The 23631-nt window shown below is 39.6% G+C and overlaps 1 protein-coding gene across 3 annotated transcripts in view; it reads right to left on the reverse strand.

Moving 5' to 3' along the window:
• The window catches only part of ryk (receptor like tyrosine kinase), a 53685-nt gene that overhangs the window by 28262 nt on the left and 1792 nt on the right, over positions 1 to 23631 (reverse strand). For 2 of the 3 annotated variants that reach the window (XM_086282982.1, XM_086282980.1), the window contains exons 2-7: positions 5351 to 5472; positions 5157 to 5256; positions 4909 to 5040; positions 2735 to 2794; positions 1975 to 2116; positions 1010 to 1110 (exon numbers count right to left, since the gene is read on the reverse strand). In XM_086282982.1, coding sequence (XP_086139108.1) covers positions 1010 to 1110; positions 1975 to 2116; positions 2735 to 2794; positions 4909 to 5040; positions 5157 to 5256; positions 5351 to 5472 — 657 coding nt within the window. The remainder of the gene's footprint in view (positions 1 to 1009; positions 1111 to 1974; positions 2117 to 2734; positions 2795 to 4908; positions 5041 to 5156; positions 5257 to 5350; positions 5473 to 23631) is intronic. The other variant, XM_086282981.1, reaches the window with a different exon arrangement.

The raw sequence follows: 23631 nt of genomic DNA on the forward strand, positions 1-23631 counted from the left end.
TTTATTTATTTATTTTTGTTGTTGCTGGGAGTTGGAACCCTATTAGTTAGGTTGCTTAATATTTATGCTAAGTACTCTTTAAAATACCAGAATAGGGAGGATGGTGTAGGTTTAAGTTTATTAGATTGATCAGTATTGCTGAACTATGAAACATTTTTTTTGCATACAGGTATAACAGAATAGCTTTAGTGTAGTTGTTGTTTTAAACTTGAGTATGAACTTATACAAAATGCAGCAAGATATTTAAAAAACAGTTTTGTTGATTAAAAAACACTATATCGGATTCATATCGGTATCGGCAGATATCCAAATTTATGATATCGGTATCGGTATCGGACATAAAAAAGTGGTATCGTGCCATCTCTAGTGGTTATATTAAATATAAGAGAAAGAGAGAACTTTAATTAATATAGCCACTACAGTGACCATCAAAACGATGAAAAAATATTGCCGCAAACAGTTTATTTTGTGACACCACGAAACAAACGATAGCATAAAATGAAACGATAGACGTTTTTATATCGTCATCCGATATATATCGTTATATCGAACAGCCCTAGCGTTGATTCTAGCAAAGGAGAAAAACAGAAGTTTTAAAACACTAGATGCTTGGCCTGCTCTTCCCACGTCTGCGTTTACAATGTGCCAACCACTAAAACAGGCCCGTTTTTCTCCTCTTACTGCTGTCTGACACGAAGCACATGGTGAGGACATTTACACATTATTCCCACAGTAACAGGTCACAAGGAGAGGAGCAACAACAACAAGAAAGAAGATAGCATTACTGCAGGAACTGTTTGCTTCATTACAATCATATGATACCAGTTAAACTGAGTCATTCACAGCCAATTACTGCATTTTGAGAAGCATCCAAGTTGGAGATACCTGAGCAAGAGAAGAAAATGTGTGGAAAACTGAATCACTTGTTTTTTTTATGAAACTTGAACAGATGTTTCATCTTGTGATTCACAAGTCGGAAGGGTGTGGTGTAGGGGAGGTAAAATCTTACTGGTAACAGGGGCGGCGTTGTTTGGAGTGTCAGCCCTCAGGTACTGCGTGGTCTGGGTGGACGGCTGAGAAAGGCCCTGTGAGCTTCCACTGTCACTCACACTGAAAGACACAGAGTCGTATATTATACGTTTAAAAAGAAAAAAAAAGAAAAAAAAAAGTCCTTGATAAACATCCTCCCTAAAGCACAGGATAGTCATTTTCTTTCAGTCAGTCAGGTCATAGTTTTAACTGACAGTCACATGGCTCAAGGTGCTTTATAGCGTAAGACTATTTGGTGACATTGAGAAAGAAAAACTCCCTTTTAACAGAAAGACACCTGCAGCAGAACCAGGATCAGGAAGGGGCAGCCATCTGCTGTGGCTAATGAGGGTGAGGAGGAGGAAGACAGGACAAAAGACACATTATGGGAGAGTTAATAATAAATACTAATAATTACTATTGATTAAATTCAGTAGTGGTGTATAAACACACAGAGAGTGAGGAGAAGATGTTCAGTGCATTATGTGAAACATCCACACAAGCCTATTGTAGTATAACTCAGTAAAGTAGAAAGTAGAGAAGGTGTCCGTCTCCTGAATCCAAACTGGGAGCTGATTCCACAGAAGAGGCCCCTGAAAACCTGCAGTCTGTTTAGGTTAAATGCTCTATTGGGACAATATGGTACTATGAGGTCTTTAAGATATGACGTGGCCCTTTTATTAAAGATTTTGTTTGGGAGGAGAATGATTTTAAATTCAGAATTGAATTTAAAAATGTCTAAAATGATAAGTGTGTTAGCTTTTTAAAATTTCTGACTGTCCCGATGGCAAACCTTTCTGAATGTGCTGATCTAATTTTACATTGATAACCTGTGCAAGCTTCATCTGAAGTGGAGATTACAGGAAGAAGTGCTGCTCTTAAGACGTCACTCTTACATCAGGGTGTAAGATTTCTTTGGAAGCAGAACAAGCAAAAGAACCGTACCTGTCCTCCATCTCCACTCTCTTCATGCTGTGCAGGTGCAGGATGGCCAGAATGATGGCCACGAGGAAGATGACAATGCAGCAGACACTCACGCTTATATAGAACACCTGGGTGGAGGTGGTGGGAGCGGTAACACCATCTACTGATGACACAAAAATGACACAAATTAAGAATCAGACAAACAAGCCGCTCTAAAAAAGACAAAGGAAAAGGGGTGAGATTACAGCATAAATTCCATAATCGCATGATGCAAAAATATGATATGATGGCCACAGTATAAAAAAAAAAAGAAAAAAGGCATACATGGAAAAGAAAGTATGAGAGCACCTCGGGCTCCACTCAAGAGTTAATGGAGACCTGGAAAAGCAGTGACTGTGCCCGGGGTCCAGCATCTGAGAGCTGTTCTCATCACCTCTCTAAAAGCCTCCGAGGGCCCCGGGCTCCTCGGGCCTACCCAAGCAGAAGGGAGACGACCCACTAATGGTGCTTTGCTTCAAGGAGGCTCACACAAGTCTGAATAGATGAGAACAACCACTCCAACTCTGAGGGGTGGGTGGGAGCTGACAGTGGTCTTCAATAGCACAATGAATCCTTCTCTTTAGCCCTCAATTCATTTTCTTTTTTCCTAACGAAGACAGACTACTGAAGACTCCTATACAGCTGACATCATAGTGATTTAACATCTGTCTCACTAGGCTGATGCCACCTGTGAACAATACACGCAGCAGGAAGAGGGGGACAAGGTGGAAAGTTTACTTACAGTCAGGCCGAGGGAGAGAGTTATTGTTGAGAGGAATGGGGATCTTTTCAGAATCGATTCCTGTTTGGGGAGGGGGAAAGGGAGAGAAATACATAAACTTCATTTAACATCAAATTATCAAAATATATTCAAATGATGCTAACTTCTAGCTCGGACTCAGCTTTATTAACATAGGCTTGGTGTAACCTCTTATTTCAGCCTTTCTTTATAAACCCATGCTCCTGATGATTATTAATTCATTTTAAGGCTGGTATGAGCACTTTAGCAAAGTGTTTTTTGCTTTTCTCCATATTTCTTCTGGTGATTTAAACCAACTTTTCTTCTCACTGGTTCACCTGTATACACTATCACGCCTGTAAACACTTTTCCCCCTAAAAACAAAAAACAAGTTCCATCCACAACCAACAGACTATGATGTGAATGTGATGCAGTGATGCATAACAGCTGAGCGTTACAAGTAATTTATCCATACAACATGACAGCAACACAGAAAATGTGGTTTAAATTAAAAAAAATTAAAGAGCATGTCTCTACTACACGACGGGGATTTTCTTTTTCCTAAATCTTTGGTGCAATTTATTATAAAGCCCAAAAGCAGCTCATTTATCTCAACTTTAAACAAAAAGCTCTGCTTCAAACAGAAGAACGCAAAACAAACTCTTCACTCTGTTAGTTTGGTCTTGTTTAGAGGGTGATGATGAAACCCTTGAAAAGTTGAGCAGTTAACTTATTTTGACAACAAGTTGCGATCATAAATCAGCAAACACGGACAAACATTTTCAGCCCTCTCCTGTGTCACTGCAGGCAGCGACAGGGAGGAATGACTGCAACTCAGGCACACAAAGAATCTGTTCATGCTACCAATTCGACTCCTGCTTAAAATAAGACGGGAATAAATTTGTTTCCATGGGGGCATATGGCAAGAAGCCTCTGGGCCACATGTAATTATCTTCAGGCAGTTTGAAAATAGCAGCAAACAAGGAACACAAGAACCGGCACATCTACCTACTGTTACTTTAACGTTTGGTTTATAATGTAGGGGAACCAGCAATATGACAGATTTTTATTTATTTATTTAATGAAATTAGAAAGGTGACATTTATTGATATGACCTTTAAAGGGTTAATGGCCGCCTGGTAAACTGCCTTTAAATACATAAGGTAACATGAAGAGAGAGATCTAGGACCCTGGTGCATCTGTAGTCTTTCGTAGTGTGTCTGCCCTGCTGTTATGTTTTTATGTCTCTTTCTTATTAATTTTTTTTTTTTTTTATCCCCCTGCATTTACACAATCCTTGGTAAGGAAAGAGTGTTTTTAAACTGCTGTGAGCTGTGAGATGTCTTTCTAATTTATGGTTCCTGTCTGATGGCATTAGAAGGGATATGCATATTTCACCATTGCCCCTAGAGGCCAGAAGGTGTTGTGGTCACTTCACTGGTTGTGTTTCACACGGGCTGTGATGTTACCACAGACCAGTCAGTGTCTACAGTCCATTTTGACATCTGAATGAATATTTGTAAAGCTTGTGAGGTAACCTGCAACCAACCGTGTCAGGTTACAAAAAAGAAAAATCGTGATGTGCGTGACTAGCTGAAATGACACCGAAAGCATACCAAGTACTACTGTTTACAGGCTGACAATGGCGAGAATAAAAGAGGATTAATTGCTTTGCTGGGTTTTTTAAAGCTCCTGAAGAAGGTGCAGCCTGATACGCGATGGTTCAATTTTTATCATCTATAGCGCACAGAAACAGAAGTCATTTGTTACATGTTACCTTGAGTGGCCCTGGATGTTTTTAATAACATTTGACTGGTCATAGTTCTTCCAGTCCCCCCCGAGCAGTTCTCCAGTTACCCCATTTTATTTTATTTTAATCAGATTTAAAATTTTAATTTACAATTTTGCTTTCCAATGTTACTGAAAATTGTCAGATGCCATCAGATTTCACTACAAAGCTCTTACTGTGTTTTGAGCTTCATAATTAATAAAGCTAAAAATGTCTTTTCATACTATTAAGATTTTCCTTGTTACGAGCCCTCTAAGTACATGGGACGGCTCAAAACTTTGCACCCATTTGTGATCCAACTTATTTTCATAAGGAGCTTTTCACATTAAATTTTCAGAGCTGAGAGAGTTTTTAAACCTCACATTTGTGTACATGAACAGATTCTTACTCTTATAGCACATTTTCCTCCTCTTGAAGTTGAGCACTGTGTAGTTGTTGGCATGGATGGTCAGATTCAGCTGCATTGTTAAAAATGCCTCTTCATCTACTTTGCCCGAACATAAGATGTCCACTCTGAAGACTGCGGAGGAAACACGCACACAAAAACATAAATATTACACACACATAAAAACTCCATCATAGCTTCAGGATTTTCAGAACTTTTCTTTAAAAATTAAAGGTGAATATTTGACAGACCAGAGGGAACACGGGGCACTTCCCCCTGAAGGGAGATGTTGCACCATGGCGGGTTCAGGGCTACAGGGTTCTCCACGCTGAATGAAAGCCGGTAGTCAACCTTTAAACGAGGAACGGAGAAGAAATGTTAATATTTCCCTCACATGAGTGATCAGATGACCTGTGTGCCGAGAACATGCTCGGCTCGGTCTCACCTTTGTCTTGGAGTACCATGTGAAGTAGAGGCTGTTGGTCTCAGTGGGCACAGACATGTTGAAGGAAAGCGCGTAATGGTTCACCACATCGTGTCGCACGTAGTACAGCTCTGCGTCGAGGCCTGTGTGAGAAGAAAGAACAGATTTTACTTCGGTGAGAACCTCATCCAGTGCAGGAGATGATTGAGCCCTTAAACTCTGTGGACTGACATCACTTAACAAACCTCTATTGTGAAGAAATTATTGAGATCACGGGACATAAAAGACCTTTTATAACACATTTCCTCATTCAGAGCAAGTCTCGTATACGGTTAAATATCCAGTCACACTGCTAGCCGCACTAGCAGGCTTCTCCTCAGTAAAGAGAGATGGACTAAACATTGCAACATCATTGCGCTTAGGGCTGGGCCATATTATACCGTTCACGGTAATACCGGTATAATGTTAGGCAATGATAGGAAAATGAAATATCGCGATAGAATGGGAGTAAAACGCGCATGCGCAGTGCCTTTGTTTTCATACGCACATGGCCGATTGTTGAGTGAAACAGATGAACCAGAATTGGTTTGTAAAAATGGTGCAACTTCAGTGATGTGGAACTGGTTTGGTGTTTGTCCGTCAGATACACAACAAAGCACATTTTTTTGCAGAACATGCAAGCGGCCGTTGTTATTGTCGTATTTGTCGGACTAAGATGCTCTTAAATCTGGGTCCTAAACTCTGTATGCTTCAGGTCAAACAACACTGCAGCATCACTTAGAGTTAAAAACTGTCTAAATTCTTTCATCTTTAATAAAACGATCAGCATTGCTGCTTTACCAGGTGTAACTATAAAGTTTAACTTCCAGGCATCCATGAAAACAAAAGTTATTACATTTAACAGAGTTAGAAGTTAGCAGGAAGCTAGCGGAAGTTAGCTCGCTAGTCTCGCTAGTTACCTAAGCATGATATTGCATGTTCTGACTGAGAGATTTCTGAAAAAAAAAAAATCAAACGTACAGCTCTGCTATCACTTCCAACATAAATGAAGACAGGAAACTAAACAGCAGTGACGTTTGTAGGGTTACTGAAGTTGGGCTAGCTGGTATATAATGATGTGCTAGGTGATCGCTAGCGACACAGCTATGTTAGCATAACATAAACAGTGAAGCTGGAGGATGAACGCTAACTTTTTTCCACTTATAAAAGTTAAGGGGAAGGTTCCTCATGGTTAGAGACAAATGCAATCGCATGGCAGGATGCTGTAAACGGACCAAACTTCAGTCAGGAGAACAACTGAGATAATCCATCCACAATACCAGGTTAGTCATTAATATACTGCAACAACATGGGAATAGAGCAGCTGCCAGAGAATTCAACATTAATGAATCAATGGTACAGAAGTGGAGGAAGCAAGAAGAATGAGTTGAATAAAGTTTGATTTATCTGACTGCTTTGTTTCGCTTAATGTGCCTTATAATCCCATGCACCTTATGGTCCGAAACATACGTACTGCACACTGCAGTTTAATGTTGCAAAGCACCTCTTTTTAACTTCAGTGGATATTATACATGGTTATGCTCAGGATATGTCAGCCCATTTGTACTGGAAATGCCTTTTGGTTAAACTTTCAGCAAGGAATTTGCATTTGCACTGTTACATTTTTATAAAGCTTTAATGTACATAAAAACCAGCTTCTTGTTTAAGTGAAAATAAATGGAAGGTTGTCTTTTTGCGCTAGTAATGTTGTGGAGTTGTATTTTGTCTCGCATCCATTATATCGTCAGTTATATCGTTATGGCAAATTTTCAAATATATATCGTGATAAATATTTTTGGCCATATCGCCCTGCTCTAATTGCGCTGTTAGCACTTAATAACACTTAATGGTCATGTGAAAAAGTTCAAAAGGTTTAAGTCAGACAGCGTCCAAAAATATCAGCATAATTTCCAATCTAGGAAACTAAACCCGACACTCACAATCTGTGCAACCATTCACAGAAAGCTCAGCAGGCTGGTACTCTGTGCTGTTTCTTCCCCTTTTATTTTAACGAATTCAAGCCTTTAAAGAAGCTTTTTTTCTTTTTCTTTTTTTACTCCATCAAAAAGTGTAATGTATGCTGGTGAAATCCCCCAACCAGTGCCCAAGGCAGTGCTATCACTCCTTGAAAGAGTCTGTCTGGCAGAGAAGGGTCTATCAGTCTGTGAATATCTAGTTTAAAGAGAAGTGAAGAATGCACCCAGGCTCCCACAGTACCCTTGGGTGTCTCAGAGCACCCGTCATAGGGCGTTCTTACACCGGCTCAATTAAAAACAGAGGCGACGAGGGTTACGTAAAGTTTCTAACGAGTCCAAAGAACAAGACAGCTGCTCTCTCTTTTTCTGTTGATCACATTTTTAGCATGTGAAAAGGTAAAATTCAGAAACTAAGCCTTTGGATGATTAAATCAAAAAAAAGGGGGATTTGACTTGCATGGAAAGAAAAGGGGTGTGCTGAAAGGCAGACTAGGGAATGTTCACAGTAAATGTTTTTGTCTCGACTAGCTTGTAATTTTAAATTTTCATAACTTCAAAGTAAAATGCATGCATAACTTCCTTAAATTAAAGTTGTGTTTTAAAAAAAAGAACTGATTCTGAGGGGACATGCTGAAACTTTGATCTGATTGATCATATCAGGACCCAAGTTTGCACCTGGATCGGCACCAGCTCACAATCAGAAATCAGTTTTCTGCTTTTCCAGCAGCTTCAGAACTGCATGCTGATTCGAGCACACAGCCCAAACAGGAACAGCGGTGGGAAGAAACAAAGCAGAAATACTCGATTACTGTAGAATTTTCAGGTATCTGTACTTGAGTTTTTTCGTCTGACAACTTTTTACTTTTACACACTACATTTTTTTTTTTTGATTTCTGTACTTTCTACTTCTTACAAGCTTAAAACAGGCTTGTTACTTTTGGTTTGTCGGAACTGAAGGGAGTTATTTCATCACTGCAGGCCACCAACATCAAGCAGACTTGAGCCTAAACAGTAACACATGAAAGGCACTCCTTTTTGTGTATTAATCACCAGGAAATGTCGACTAAAACGAGATCAAACGGGTACAAGCGTGTGTCATACTCAGAGGTTAGAGTGGGCCAGTGTTGTTTTTTGACACAACACCGGAACGACTGCAGGTGTCCATAAGTTGCTATCTCAGTACTTCAGCATGTAGCTAGCCCTAGAGAAGACTAGCAAGCATAAAGGGACTGATTTTTTTTTTTTAGGGCAAACAGGTTAGTTTGCTGTACTGTGATGGATTTAAACTAAAGAACATTGTGTGCACAGTGTCCGTGGTTTCATGGTCAGAGTTAGGTACATTAAGAATAGCAGAGCTGAATCTGAAATTTAGCTGGTGATGCTGAGATTCATTCACTGAAATCCACTCTTGTAAGAACCTTGTACCATCTAGAAAAAGACCCCCAGCATAAACATACTGTCAGTGTAGAGGATGGAAATCAGCCAGGACAACTCATGAAACATCTGCTCACATCTGGTTGAATTCAATTCTGTACACCCACAAAGAGCAGCAGGTCACCTTACCACAGCCTGTAAACTAAGAAAATCTACTGCAGCTCTCAACAGAAATTATTGTAAGTTGTGATTCTTTTCCCACTCTGAGCCACTACAGGTGATTTTAGGGTCCCCCCCCCCCCCCACCACCACCACACCTGTTTAGAGGCAAAGACAACCTCTACAATGTAGGCAAGAGAAAATAGAGCTATTTTTTATTTTCCTTTTTTTCCCCTCTGCTCATGTTCTACTTACCTGATTCAAGCTTAGTACCTTTATTAGAACTGAATATCAGACTAACATAAAGTTTGTATTCCTATCTACTAATATAATTTCTTTATTACATTAATGTGGGACAAGGTTTAGTTAGCTTTGCATAAAAATAGGTGGTAGAGATGTTCTTTGAGGAACTACTTTTGTACTTTTTCACCTTTACTTGAGTAAAGAAGTTCAACTTTTACTGGAGTATTTTTAAACACTAGTAACTGTACTTCTACTTGAGTACAGAATGTCTGTACTTTTGGCACCTCTCAACAGGAATAATTACCTTACTCGTGCTCAACTTTGTGTGCCCCCCTTGTCTCAACATGAGGCCACACACATCTCTTATACCAATTAAATTATGCAGCCAGGCATAAAGGCTCCAAGAAGACGAGAGTGGCTCAAGTTTCTCACAGCACTTTCCACCCAAAATGCCAGAATTTCAAAACAGGAATCGGAGGCGGTGGCAGCAGCAGCAGCAGCAGCAGCCTGTAAGTGTACACAGACTGAGGATGGGGAATAAGTGGTTCCTGAGGTGGAGGAAGTTGAACCATGCACTGCACTTTAATCCCTGACTTAAATACTCAGCTCTCTGGAATGAAAAACAGTATTACCAGGAGATGTGTGTGTAAAAAGGACTCCTTTTTGATTAGTGGTGTGCCTTGCACATCAAACAACTAGAGATGCCACCAGCTCTGATGCTAACTCAGACTTCTCCAGCATGACACTTGAGAGAGTGTTGTTGGCATTTCCCGCACAATTTTTCTGTTTCACTGCAGCATTTAAGCAGTTTGTCGTCAGCATTTCACCACCGATGCCACATTTCTTGTCCCATCCATAAAGAAACCCACAGTTATCAGGCCAAGCACTTGAGCAATATAAAACTAGAATTATTTTTTGCAGCCTTACATTAATTTTTGCATAATCATATGACTAGGATGCACAATTAATGCAGTGCCCCGGTCAATAAACTTAACAGTGCTCCTAACAGCAGATGATTTAATACAGTGGGTGTTTTGTCTGTTCGTATGGAAGTATCTGAAGAATTCATTAAAAAAAATTCATGCATGAAATTACTACCAATATACTGGCACAGCGGCAAAGTAAACGACACGAAAGCAGTGCATGACCCAACTTGCAGAGATCCGTGAGGTAACCAGTGTCTAAGTAACAAAGAAACAAGTACAAACATATTATTATGAAGTATTATTGTATGGAAATTCTTTTAAAGTTCAGATCCCTTAAATCATGTCTCGGTAATTCAACCATTACACTGCTTTCAGAGAGCTGATCGTTGTAATCGCTTGCTCTTTCTGGTTGCTTTCCTTCCTAACATTCCTTCCATCCTAGAGATTCCCTCCACTTCACTGTAAGACACCGTGGAAATAATCCACAGCCTGCTCTGTGGAAAAATGGATTCAAAACTAGTTTAGCCGAAGATAATAAAGTTATAGTAATAACAAGAATAAGGCTTCAGCTCAAATCATTTAAAGTGCTTTTCAAAGCTGAAGTGTTTGTACAAAAGCTTCTTTGCTAAGCCCTGATAGTAGCATGGTGGATCGGTGACATAAAACCATACATTCACTTTCAGTCACTTGGCTCGCAAAAGGACGGAGGGTAAGAATTACCAGCAATGCTCCCAACATACACATGTGCCTCGCCAATGATCAGTCAGTGAATCTACTGAGGCCAGATTCACCAACACTAGGGCCAGCTGGCATTGAAGAACTACTGTCAGGATTTACCAAGGAGCCATATTATTAATAATTTGCAACTAAAATGTACAGACACTGTAATTTTAGGAGCTGGCCTTATTTGTAGGAGTTTCCCTTTCAGAGTGCAAAGTTTGGGAGGAGAATATTTAAATTAATTATACATAATAATGATTTACGGAGGTTTGTGGTGGTTAACTACAAATTAAGCCAAATATAATTAATGAAAAATAACGTTTGCCTCATTGTGCACCACACGTGATTGGTGCAGCTCAGTGTGGTCATTTATTTAGAAAGACGGGATAAGAGGTTGCCTGAATAAGTGTATAACTAGCACAGATGTCCAGTTCTTCAGTTAGTCCTCATCCCAGACGTTTAGAGCCGAGGCTTCATATTCCTGGTCCTCAATAATACCGTGAATTTGATGAAACACAGCATAGCTTGAAAGAAAAGGAAAGAATCCAAATATGCTACTTTAGTAAGTCACAGAAACACTTAATCAGTGTTTTATATATAATTTTATTGTATTTGTATTTTAATTTTAGGCTTGTATTATACTCAAGTTTCTAAATGCTTTTCTTTCGTACTTGATTTTTGTACTTATTTCTTCAAGTTAACTGGAAAAAAAGTACTTAGCCATTTCTCTACTCTGTTTAAGCTGGTATATAGTTTTCTATATGTAGTCTTTAATGTTTTGCCTGCTACAACAGGAATTTCCCAGCTTCTGGGATAGATCTCAAGTATATCTCATCTTAGTGAATAGTATGGAATGATCTTTCTGACCACACCAATGAAGTTCTGACGGATGCCATGTAACAAAGGTCCATTCTGAGTCAGTAAAAAAAACAAAACAAACAACATACAGTATGCATGATTTATATATCTAGGAGAAACGAGATGCACCACAAAAATGAATAGCATGAAGAAGCTGTTCAGAATAAAGATTTGGTGAACATTTGAGGACGCCGTCCTAGTCTGACACTAGTAATGTAAAAAGAAAGAACATACATATGTTCAAATCCCTATAAAAGCCACATGAGATGATGTATAAAACCACACAGAGCACCACACTGACACACTACACCTCAGAGCAGCTCAGTACAATCAGTCCTCTGCTGTTCACCACAATATGAGGACTTTCCTTAAGGGCACAACAACCCTGATTCTAACCATGACAGAGGAGAGGGGCTTACTCACTCTCATCCCTCTTCCTACATTTTTCTTAGTGGTTCAGACCTGAATAACTGAAGTGCCAAAAACTTCAGTTCCTCTAATGTCCACTTGAGTAATGTCCATTTTCAAAAACGAGTCTGTAGCCAATCAGTGTTTGCTACGTCTCACATCTACTAAATGGAGTCAATAAATTGGACCTCCCCTCAATGTTTTTGTTTCAAGAGTCTTTTGGAATATTTCCTAATGTAATTATGAACTGTGAATCATGCAAAGCAACTTTGTTTCATGCAAAGCTACTGTAGTAGGGAGCTTTCCCACTGGAACAGGGTAACTAATGACAAAGGGGGGAAAAAATAATAAAATACCCCATAATAATGAATAATGTGCTGAAAGAAAGATTTTTGAAACCTTCATATCAAAAGTGAAACCATTTCATTTCATACACAGCACAGTATCTACACAGTTATAAAACAAAGCAATAAGCCAGTAATATGAAATTCAGCTTAGCAGAGTGTCACTACATTTTAAGTCAACACTCCTCTGCGAGCTGTGGATCACATTGCAGACTTTGAAAAAGGAGAACAAAAGGTGGTAGTGGCCAGGTGGCAAAGTCCAGGGCAGATATAACAAAGACCCTCTTGTACCTCCCAAAGCCTCCATCCCTGAGTGCTCAGGAGATAAACACTCCTTACAGCTTCTCTCTGGAAAGATAGTGGCCACACAAGCCAAAGAAGGAGAAAATGAGGGCACACGTGAAACCCTATCAACTGGAAACTCTAAACAAATCCACAGACACAGGAAGGAGGCGGGGGGTAAAGACATCAGAGCCGCAGTGGAGCTACTCAACGAAAAGGCCTGATTTTCAAGTGTGACTGGAAATAAGGTAAAGCTAGCTGAGTTGAGGTTCAAGTTAAAGCAGCATATATCCCAGAAGTTGCAATAAGCAACTGCAAAATCTTCAAATCTATTCCACTGGTAATAATGTCTGAATAAAGGTATTTTGCTGCAGGTACAGGAAGCCTGTTGCAGTAACATCTAAAATAAGACTAAGTTTAGAAATCCCCTCCAACTGAATGACGTGAATATGTTTGTGTAGCAGTTTGCCTAGACCACAAAAAAAAGCACATTAGCGCAGAAAAACAGTATGCAAGAACAAATATTAAAAGAACCGGATAATCATGACTCCACAATATAGCATCATGCACATATTTTAAATCATTAAAAGAAGAGTTCTAAATGACAGCTTTCTTGTAGTGTTTTAATATGCAAAATTCCATTGGCGCCATTACAGCTTTGTAGGATTTAATAATAACCTGCATGACAACACACTATGGCTCAGTTGGTGTTTTTTTTTTTTTTTTTTTTTTTTTTAAAATCAGTATACGCCACAGCCAAAGTCCCCCACCCCCAAAAAAGAGATTAAATTATTTTCTAACTGAAAAAGACGTATATAATTGTAATGTAGGGCAGGGTTTAATTTTAGCTTGGATCAAACAAACAAATAACCAGCTTTTTTTGCTTTGATAACATTGGCTCTAATATGAGGCGCTGAGCTACCAATTCTCCACGGGCAGTCACCTGACATGCCATCTAGCTCACAGTTAGATTCAACAGGCAATCAAGTTCGTTCTATCCAGTTTGTCCCATAAAAAAAGCTGCGGTACAGGGGTCTGAGGGGTGGGAAGCTTAAGTGCATCATATGTAGGCCAGGCTGGGACAGAGTCGTTTACAGTCTCAGGAGATGACTGGAAAGATAACGCTAGGAGCACATACGTACTATGGAAAATACAAGAACAGGAAAATGAAGCCAAGTCCAGTTCCTGGGCTGTGCGAGTGATACATTTGTTAGGCCTGTGAAGTTGCTAGGAAGCTTGCAATTTTCTAGTTGTTAAATCAGGGTCTCTATGTCACTGTAAAAAAAAAAAAAAATCAAGGGTCTTTAACCCCCTGATAAAATTAAAAACAGCTTTTTCTGCAGGCTACACTATCTGGAAATATATGCAGATCAAGCAGAAGGGCAGGATGAGACTTTACAACAGCGCTGTGAAGTCAGTCCTGTTTATGGGTCAGATTACTGAAAACCAAGACAAACGTCAGAGCAACCAAAGACCTCCACACTGGGCATCTTTTCATTTTTTCTAGTAACTGCTTGTCCCTGGTGGTCTGCATCCACTGTGTGATGCCTGCTGGGGGCAAAAAAAAGGAACACCAGGCGACAGCGGTCTCGTGCCTCAGGAGACGTGCACATCATGCAGTGAAAGAAAGCTGAAACAGACACCAAACTGCTGATCCAGAGACAAAAGCAGCAGAATTCAACTGATGATCATTCCATTGGTTCAAAATACACGAACCTTGTGGTTTTTACTTCCTCCTCGAAGATGTTAGTCATCTCAGCTCTTACAGTGCATTGCTGTAACGGGATTTGATTTATGGGCTTGATTTATAAGAAAGGAAAAAGTCAAAATGAATACATTAAAACTTTTTCTTTAATTTAGTTTTATTTTTTTCTCTTCTGATTATTTTGTTCACACTCACGGAAACATTACTTTACCCTTACTTTTGCATATTTTCTGTAAACGTGTGTTAAAACTGAACTAAACTGGGATCAATCTTCTTTCTTGAAAACACATCATCATCTCTTTCCCTGGAAACATTTTAGTCGCTTTTCTCTGCAGAAAACCACTTTTAGAAGTTTCTTTACATCCAGTAACTAAAAAGGAGTTTTAGCATCCAAGTTTAGGAATAAAAAACTGAATCCCCCTTAATGATGTGAATTTAGCATGACCGAACTTCCCGAACGAAGAGCACTGCTGAGCTTTTACAGATGGCCTGCAAACAACAGCACTAGATGAACTTCAGGGTTCCTTAAAGCCAGAAGAAAAACTCGCATTAAGTCACCATCTTTGTGGCTTTCTTTCACTCACTTCAAAGAGGCTGTACATCAGTTTCTTTCTTTTCTTCCTTGGAGCAGCCCGAGGGCAGACGCGAATGAAGGCAGGGAGAGGAATCTGGGGAAGACTGTCCTATTAAAAGGCTCCTCATTCATGGTTACTTTTTGCTCAAAAGGGACTCATTCGTTTACTCAACAAATATCAACCAGTTCACTGAGAAAATGATCAGCAGTTTCATTTCATCCTGAATAAAAGGGTCATTTAAGAGGCCTCTCATCTCACACCACCTCATCTATATTTGGCTTTGTGTGTGCAGTTGTGGCCAAAGGTTTTGGCAGTGGCACAAAGTTTGTTTTTTTACACGTTTTTGTGATTTACTGAACAACAATCACAAGGATTTCACACATATCGAAAAACTTATTGGCAAATAAATAAAACTTTAGTTTTAGCAGTGAGGCCACTGGCAAAACTTTTGGTCACGACTGTACAGCAGCCTTTGAAAGGCTAGGTTGTGAGCACGAGGTCAGATGTAGGGAGGTGCATTCCCCTAACACAGCATATCACCTATTTTATGACAGCACAAAGATGAAAAGGCTCCATCTGATTTAAGCTTCTCCTGCTCCTAACATTTCTCAAGTCAAATTAAATAATCCTACAATACTGAAAGAAAACATGACAGTATATTTCCGATTTCAACAGGAGGGCAACCATCTTCTAAAACGTGTTGATGCCTTGCAGAACTTCTGAGTGCAGAGATTTTCAGACAAAAGATGTGAAGGCAGGGACTCCTCTATTCAGCTACGGGATCCTTGGAGAGTGGCATGAAGGAAATGAATACTGCTGCCAATCACTCCTCACTGTTCACAGGCTCTTTTTCAAAGCCCCGGCTTTGTCTTTCAGGTCTTTGGAGGGGGGGAGGAAAGCCTGTTACCCGACCTGGACGTAGAGTTTTACTCCTTAGTTTGCATGTTGAAAAAGATCTGGCTTTATTTGTCATTTTTGGAGGATTTACACTCAACTCTGACCTACTCGCCTGACTGCGAGACTGAAAAACATGACTACACAGCTAGAAGTTTTCCCCTTGGAAGGAACAACGATGTGCAAAGGAAAGGATCTATATGTTTTGAAGGAAACCTATTATGCTCATTTCCAGCTTTATATGTTTAATGTTAGACTACTAAAATAAAATTATTCGTCTCAGCTGCTCTTAGATTCTTGCAGTCTAAGAGTATCTTTGAATGAGTCACATTTGAAAATATTCCTTGATATGATTGACAGTTCATCCTCTGCGTCTCTGGCGTTAGCATCTTTCTCTTTCCATTTGTCTTTCTGAATTTATCTTCACTCCATCTTTTTTTCCTCGAGCTTTACTAGAGTAGCTTTGCTTGACTCGCAGTCCAAAATAATCCTCATCTTAAACTGGGCCTTGAAACAGCACCTCAGTTCATCATAACGTACTGTTCAGACTATTTGACGCTTACTGACTGCATCTCTATGACACATAGCAAACAATGCATTGGTGGCACAGCACCCTAAAACAGAAAATGGGTTTCCAGAGTTGACAACAACGGCACTCATTACTGTGATCATAATCAAATCCTTCAGAGGTAAAAACCCAGTGACAGTCCTTCAAACCATCTGATCAACAAGCTTAAATGTGAAGAAAAGCATTTTTTCCAGCTCCTCCCACCAGCGATAAAGCTGACGAATAAAGAAGTTATAAAGTAAAATATATTGCATTGAACACTAAGTAAGATAACACAGACTTGCCTGATCAGCCCGTCATAGACATCTTCAGTTTTATTAAGATTTTTGAATCCTTAACATGTTTATGCTGTTCGTGTATGTGCTGTACATGCTACAGCAGAGAGTGAACCTACCAGCAAAGCAGTAATTCAACATGTCCAAAATAATACAGTCATGTAATACACGATGTAGTTGTAAATTGCCTTGCGTTATCGAGCAGCCAAACTATGATATCACGTGTTTCAATAATAAACATAATTCATACATCTTAGAATGTCAAACATTATTTCACTTATTTGTCTTTAAAAATCTTTTTTTTTCCCGCCATTAGATATATTTATATTGTAGTTATTAGTAGTAGTTATTAAGGGCCCTTTAAGGACGACCGTGGTTCAGGGGGTTGGGAAGCTCATCTTGTAACCGGTTCGATCCCCTGCTCTGTCTGTCTTGGTCGTTGTGTCCTTGGGCAAGAAGACACTTCACCTACCGCCTACTGGTGTTGGCCAGAGGGGCCGATGGTGCAAGCCTCACTTCTGTCAGTCAGTGGCTACAACTGTAGCTTGCCTCTACCAGTGTGTGAATGTGAGAGTGAATGAATAGTGGAATTGTAAAGTGCTTTGAGGGTCTCGAAAAGCGCTACATAAATGCAATCTATTATTAATAATAAAACTATTCTGGTAGCACTATGATGCTTTCTGTTGGATTTCCTTTATGAAACTGACTCAGTCTCTCAACAAATTTAGATGCATTAAACGTAATTCCCATTCCCAAAAGTAGGGCAGGGCAATATGGCCAAAAATATTTATCACAATATAGATTTGAAAATATGCGATAACGATATAACTGACGCAAGACAAAACTCCACAACTTTATTAGTGCAAAAAAAACCCATCAATGTATTTTCACTTAAAAAAAAACAACAGCTGCTTGTTTAAGTGCATTAAAGCTATATAAAAATTTAACATTGCAAATGCAAATTCCTTGCTGACAGTTTAACCAAAAGGCATTTCCAGTGGAAATTGGCCGACATATCCTGAGCATAACCATGTATAATATCCACAAAACTTAAAAAGAGGTTATACACACACAATACGATAATATTATGTTGAAGCACAGTACATATCACTCCGCGAGGCTCCTGACTACGGTAGCCGTAATGCTCCGACAATCCATCAAGCGGTGTGGCTTCGTAGTTTAGCAAAGTCGTACTCAAACATTTTTGACAGATTTTTGAGCAGGGTACCACATAAAATCGGTTCGAGGTCAGTAAGCACAACCAGAATTCATACATAAGGCACACCAGGATATGAGGGGCACTGTCGATTTTTCCGAAAATCAAAGGATAGATTTTAAGTGTGCCGTATTTTTCCGAAAAACACAGTAATAACAACGGCCAGCTTGCATGCTCGACCAAAAATTGTGCTTTGGTGTGTATCTGATGGACGAAAGCCAAACCAGTTCCACACCAGTGAAGTTGCACTATTTTTACAAACCAATTCTGGTTCATCCGTTTCATTCAACAATCCGCTTTCACCCTTCTCATTCTCCGTCGCCACCATGCTTTTTCCGCCATGTGTGAATGAAAACAAAGGCACTGTGCATGCGCATTTCACCCATATTCTATCACGATATTTCATTTTACCCAAAAGTATTTCAAAACAATTTTAATAGGAAAACGGCTCATTTTGTCTGCACAATTCTAATTTTTAGCTGGGGTCTGAGGAAGCAAAGGTTTTGCTTGACTTGTAGAGCTCTGGAAAAGCATTGCACTAATACAGAGCAAAGATTAGACAACAAGGATCTTGTATGCAGCTTTTCCACCAAGAAAAATCTTCTGTGTTACAGATTTAACCCACTGGGGATCGTACCCTGGAAAAATAGGCTCAGTGAGGTTGTTATTATAGGTGACAGTAAATGAATGTACAGAAAACTTATTTTTGCTTCATGTTTTAAATAATCGCATGGATGGTCAACATGACAGGAAAGAGAGAAAGACACAAAGAAAGCCATTGAGGCCTGTAAAACCAGTGTCACAGCTCGGGTCACGGGCCGCATGAATGCAGTCCAAGGTGGCCAATGTGATGCAGCGTCTGTGTGAAAACCAAACGAACAATAACGGTCACGGTGGTTTTAAGAGGTTTCTGAAAAGCCTCTAAAATGGAAGATCTAACAGACTGTTATAGTAAACATTCACATTTGGTAAGTGGTGGTGAGTTAAAGTTTTAGCAGTAAAGTTTTGCCTTAAAGTATAAATGTTTAGCTTAGAATTCCAAATGGAACTATTTCTTGATTCCCATCCTTATATTTGATGTAAGAAAGTGATGGCCTGTTTCGGTTTTTGATGTTTTATGGACAACAGAATAACTTGATTAACAGACACTCCCCTCTTTCCTCTTCCTCTGAATAAGATCTGTTGTTACTTAACTGACCCAACTCTTTCCCTACTTAAATGTAATTTCTTACAGATGTGATTAACAAACTATGGGTTCAACCTTCATGGAAGTTCATTGCGCTCCTTCATATCAGGAGGAGTGTAACGTTTTGTAAAAAGAGTTGGCTCATCTTTTAAACTGATCCTGAGGCTCGAGCACTGCTTCAGTAATTTAATCTGACCTGCACAGCTGCAACACAATTCAGACCAAGGATGTGGGCCTGGAGAAAGAGCTGATATGGGAGCTGAGGGTAGGAATGCATGTGGATTCTTGAGGCAGACAGTTCTCTACTCATTTATCATATGCAAAATCAATCAGGGATGCTGCCCGTCTGTCATCCATGCAGAGAGTTTTCCGGTTCTTTACCAGCCCCCTGAGAGTCAGACTGTTTGGTAGAGTTATCAGAATAAAACAGACAGTCCATCAGCTATGAGCACACACACCACTCCAACACTACATTAAATGGTTATATTACATTTTATTATTATAACAACAACTTCTCAATGCTTTTTCAATGCTGCCTCTGACATAGTCAAACACTATTCTCCTACACAATCTACAATGCTGAGCTCTACTCTCCACCTTCGCCTCTCTAATGGAAACTTTTCTGTGGTTATATATATAATATAGCTCCTCTGCTCTCCATTTTTAATTGCGGTGTTCCTCAAGGCTCTACATTTGGTCCACTTTTATTACCGTTACCAAAAAGTTAATGATTTTGGTAGTGTTTGCTGCTGATAGCTCGAAAAACTTTGAATAAATTCTGATAATACTTTGTTGGGGGGTGTAGACTGGGGTCATGTTAACATAACATTAAAATATGGTTTACATTAGCCAAGCCCTTCAAGGTCAACTTTAGGGCAGCAATGATTCATTGAGTACGTTGAATAATTCAGTGATAAAAATCTGACACAAATTCTTTGCTTTGAAGCTTCATTTAATACATGGCTCTGTACCGCAACAATCTCGTAATGTAAATGCAAATGTGTCACCTACATTTGCGACTAAGACAGACCCGCAATAGAAACATATTCAGAAGCAGAGTGTGAAGTTGAATGTTGATAACTTGTGTCAGCTGTTATGCAGATGACACAACTAGATCCTTGATCATTTACCTGCCTAAGTGATGTTAAATGCAGGGTTTCCCAAAAAAAATTCTAAATTCTGTTCCCTTTGCCAACAGTTTGCTTGGTTCAATGGCCACAAATACCAAGCAGCCTTCCCACAAGCAAGACTTGAAGCTAGCCAATTAGGCAATAAACTCACCAGGAATGTGTTTACTGATGTCATGAAGCAAGAGTCTATTTTCCCATAGATTTCTATACAACTCAAAGTGTTCCTGAAACTTAATGAGTTGCCCTCTGTTTGTTGAAATAATGCAACAACCTGCAACAATGCTGAAAAACAGGCCAGCCAATTTCATTACTTACACCTGCTTTTCCTACTCTGATCTGTCCCAAAGATTCCCAAGAAAAGAGTCTTATGTGTTGACTCACAGGCCACTTAACAGTGTAACTGTACACAGAGTGGCTGTGTGAATAACACATTAATTACATGGCCAAGCACATACCTCAGGTTCAGAGCTTTACTTTATATTAAATAAAAGCTTTTCCTGTTGTGGTAGTGAAAACTATTTTAGGAGATTAAAGCCCCCTCTAGCTGAAGTCACGGACATGTTCCTGCACACAAGGCTGGTAAAGTGCACTTCTGAATACCCCCACTTTGGGGGTTTCAAAGGTGTTTCCATATGGTGTTAACTAAAATGTAAAAGCTGCATTGTTTCCACTCAACCTGATTGTTGTAGATAGTCTTATTTATGCAACAGCTTGCTCTCAAAGCATTCTTATAGTGAATAAGGGGACAGCACTGATTCAGCAATGAATAATAAAACACATGAACTTACTGTACCTTGCATAAAATGACAGTTGCTCATCAGCTGGTTTGTGACTTATGTTTCAATGTCAGTTCAGAGTCAAACTAACCTATTGAAGACACATTAACCTGCACTTTTACTATGTCACATTTAGACACAGCATAGTGCAACTTAGTGCTGACAATGCCTGATAGAATTATTCGAAGTCTTAAAAAACTGCAGAAACTGAATTATCCCCACTATGACCTATGAAATTAAATTTTTTTGTAGATGCATGTTATAAATCTGCTTTCATAAATGTGTTTGACATCTTACAAAATACAGAGACCTGATTAAAACCAAAAGTAAACTGCAGTCAGACTCTCCGGCAGGCTGTCTACATTACGATGCTGACACCGGGCAACTCAACTCTCAAGCAAGTTTAATTCCTGCAGTTACTGCTGCATCATGGAAGATTCTGTCCACACATACTTTTAGCGCCGCAGACATAGTTGTCAAACATTAAGAGATTTCGCCATACAACCAGATGAGGTTTCAGGCAAACCGCAAGAGAGGCCCTGGTCTGGCAGCAGAAGATTAACTGTAACGTGATGGAGAACAAGGGGAACCCAAAGGGACAGAGTCAGCCAACGATCCAACACCAGTCAGAGAGGAGAGAGAAAGCACAAAGGGTGGTACATTGGTGCCGGGGCAGTTAACAAGTCAAGGCTGCAGGCAATGAAATACTGAATGCATGTGGCATGAGGACACAAGGGCTCAATTTGGGAAATGGTGGGGGCATAATTTTGGCAGGGAGACTACAGTCCTTTCTTTGAAAATTTAGGAAATTCTCGTTACATTTCCTGCAATTATACACGGCACAGTCACTCCATATAAAATTAAATCTGGAAAAAGTCCCTGACCCTCAAAATCAGCAAATATTTTTTGGACATTAAGTTTAGGATATTAAATTTACACACAGAAACTTTTACCATGATATTAATGTGTGAATGCCTCAACCCGCTGGCAAAGGGTCGAATCCTACGTGTGACGGTTTCCACACATCTTCCCGCTTGCCTCCGCTCTGCTTTCTTGACACTCTTCAGTGTACCCTTTCACATACAGCCATCTTCAGCAAGCACTTCCGCTTCTACACCTCTTTTCAGCAGATAATTCTGCTTTTTCAGTTGTTTTCAGCAGATTCCAATATGAGGCATTCACACTGCATTTTCGCAGGAAATGCAACTTTTTCTAGTTATTATTATTCTAGTTGCTCTGACCTTTGCTGGTTAACTAGTCCCCCAGTTTTCAGCCGATTTTCAAACTTTAAACTGTTCTGCTCTTTCTGCTGAAGCGTGCTGTATCTTTTGGTGCTCATAACTTCTATACTTTTTCAGATATTAAGCTTTTTATGCGATTTTTTGGCCCATTTTGCTGAATGGGACAACATTATCAGTGTGATCACCAGTTTAGCTTGCTGAGCTGAGCCATGTTTTAGCTCAGTGAGATGAAGCAACCGTTCTTAGAGCAGACAGGCCGGGTTCTGCTGATTCACCTCTTTTCAGGACAATTTTCAGGTTCTTTGTCTGTTTTTTGCTGAACATTCAGCATTTTCACCCATTTTCAGCACAATTTAGCTTCTTCTGCTTGAGACCAGAACTGGTTTGGCTCAGTGGAATGAGCAGCCGCCGTGAGATCCGGTGGCAATGGTTCGAATCCTACATGTGACAGTTGCCGCACATCTTCCCTGCTTGCATGTAATCTGCTTTCTTAACACTGCCCTTTCAAATAGAGCCATTTTCAGCAAAGAGTTCAGCTTCTACACAGTGTTTTTTCAACAGGTTCTCCTTCTTCTGCTGTTTTCAGATTACACTACAAGGCATTCACACTGCATTTTCGCAGGAAATGCAACTTTTTCTAGTGAATATTTGAATTCATGTGTTACAAAGCCTCCAAGTACATCAAGGTTAAAAATTACAATTTTTTTTTTTTTAATTTACATTACTACTTCACCCTTTCGGAGCCCCTGTAGATTCAAAGTACAGGAGACATTCACATAGTGATGTAGAAGAACAGCCCTGACGACTTCATGTGACTATCTCCTGTACTTGAAGACTTAAGGGCTCAAAAACTATGGAAAAAGAAAACTAAATGGGTATTTTCCCCATCAAATCCTATTTAACTTCCTTAAATATCTCAAGGGTATTGTAATTTTTTTTGTTTTTAAATCTGCTAATCCCTGGTGATGCGGTAAATACACGTAACCTCACAAAAAAAAAAAAAAAAAAAAAAACACTTGTTCAATAACTAATCAAACAACAGTGCCGGTCATTCTCAAACAAATGATTTAACACCACATCCCAAAAGTCCCTGCTATAAATTAGGCCCATACACAGGGAGGTTTACCAGCACACGGTCCTGTTAAAAAAGCTGGATGCAGCTGGAGGTACTTCCCAAAAGATTCCCCAACAGAAACAACATAATTCTGCTGATGCCACTATAAGATGACTCGTTTATCGAAAGGAAGACGTCAGTTAGCAGGAGCTGCAACACGAGATTACTCCCTCCACGGGGACATTACATACAAACACTTCTACCCCTTCATTAGCCTGTGCACATGGTAAATGGCTGGTTTCAAAGTGCACGTTCAACACTTCTAAAGCAAACCCTCCATTAACAACTTAGGA

Source organism: Aulonocara sp. 'chitande type north' Nkhata Bay, linkage group LG23 (assembly GCF_057382095.1).
Source record: "Aulonocara sp. 'chitande type north' Nkhata Bay isolate Kocher_YH1m ecotype deep benthic linkage group LG23, A_spYH_male_GT1.1, whole genome shotgun sequence".
NCBI classification, from domain to species: Eukaryota; Metazoa; Chordata; class Actinopteri; order Cichliformes; family Cichlidae; genus Aulonocara; species Aulonocara sp. 'chitande type north' Nkhata Bay.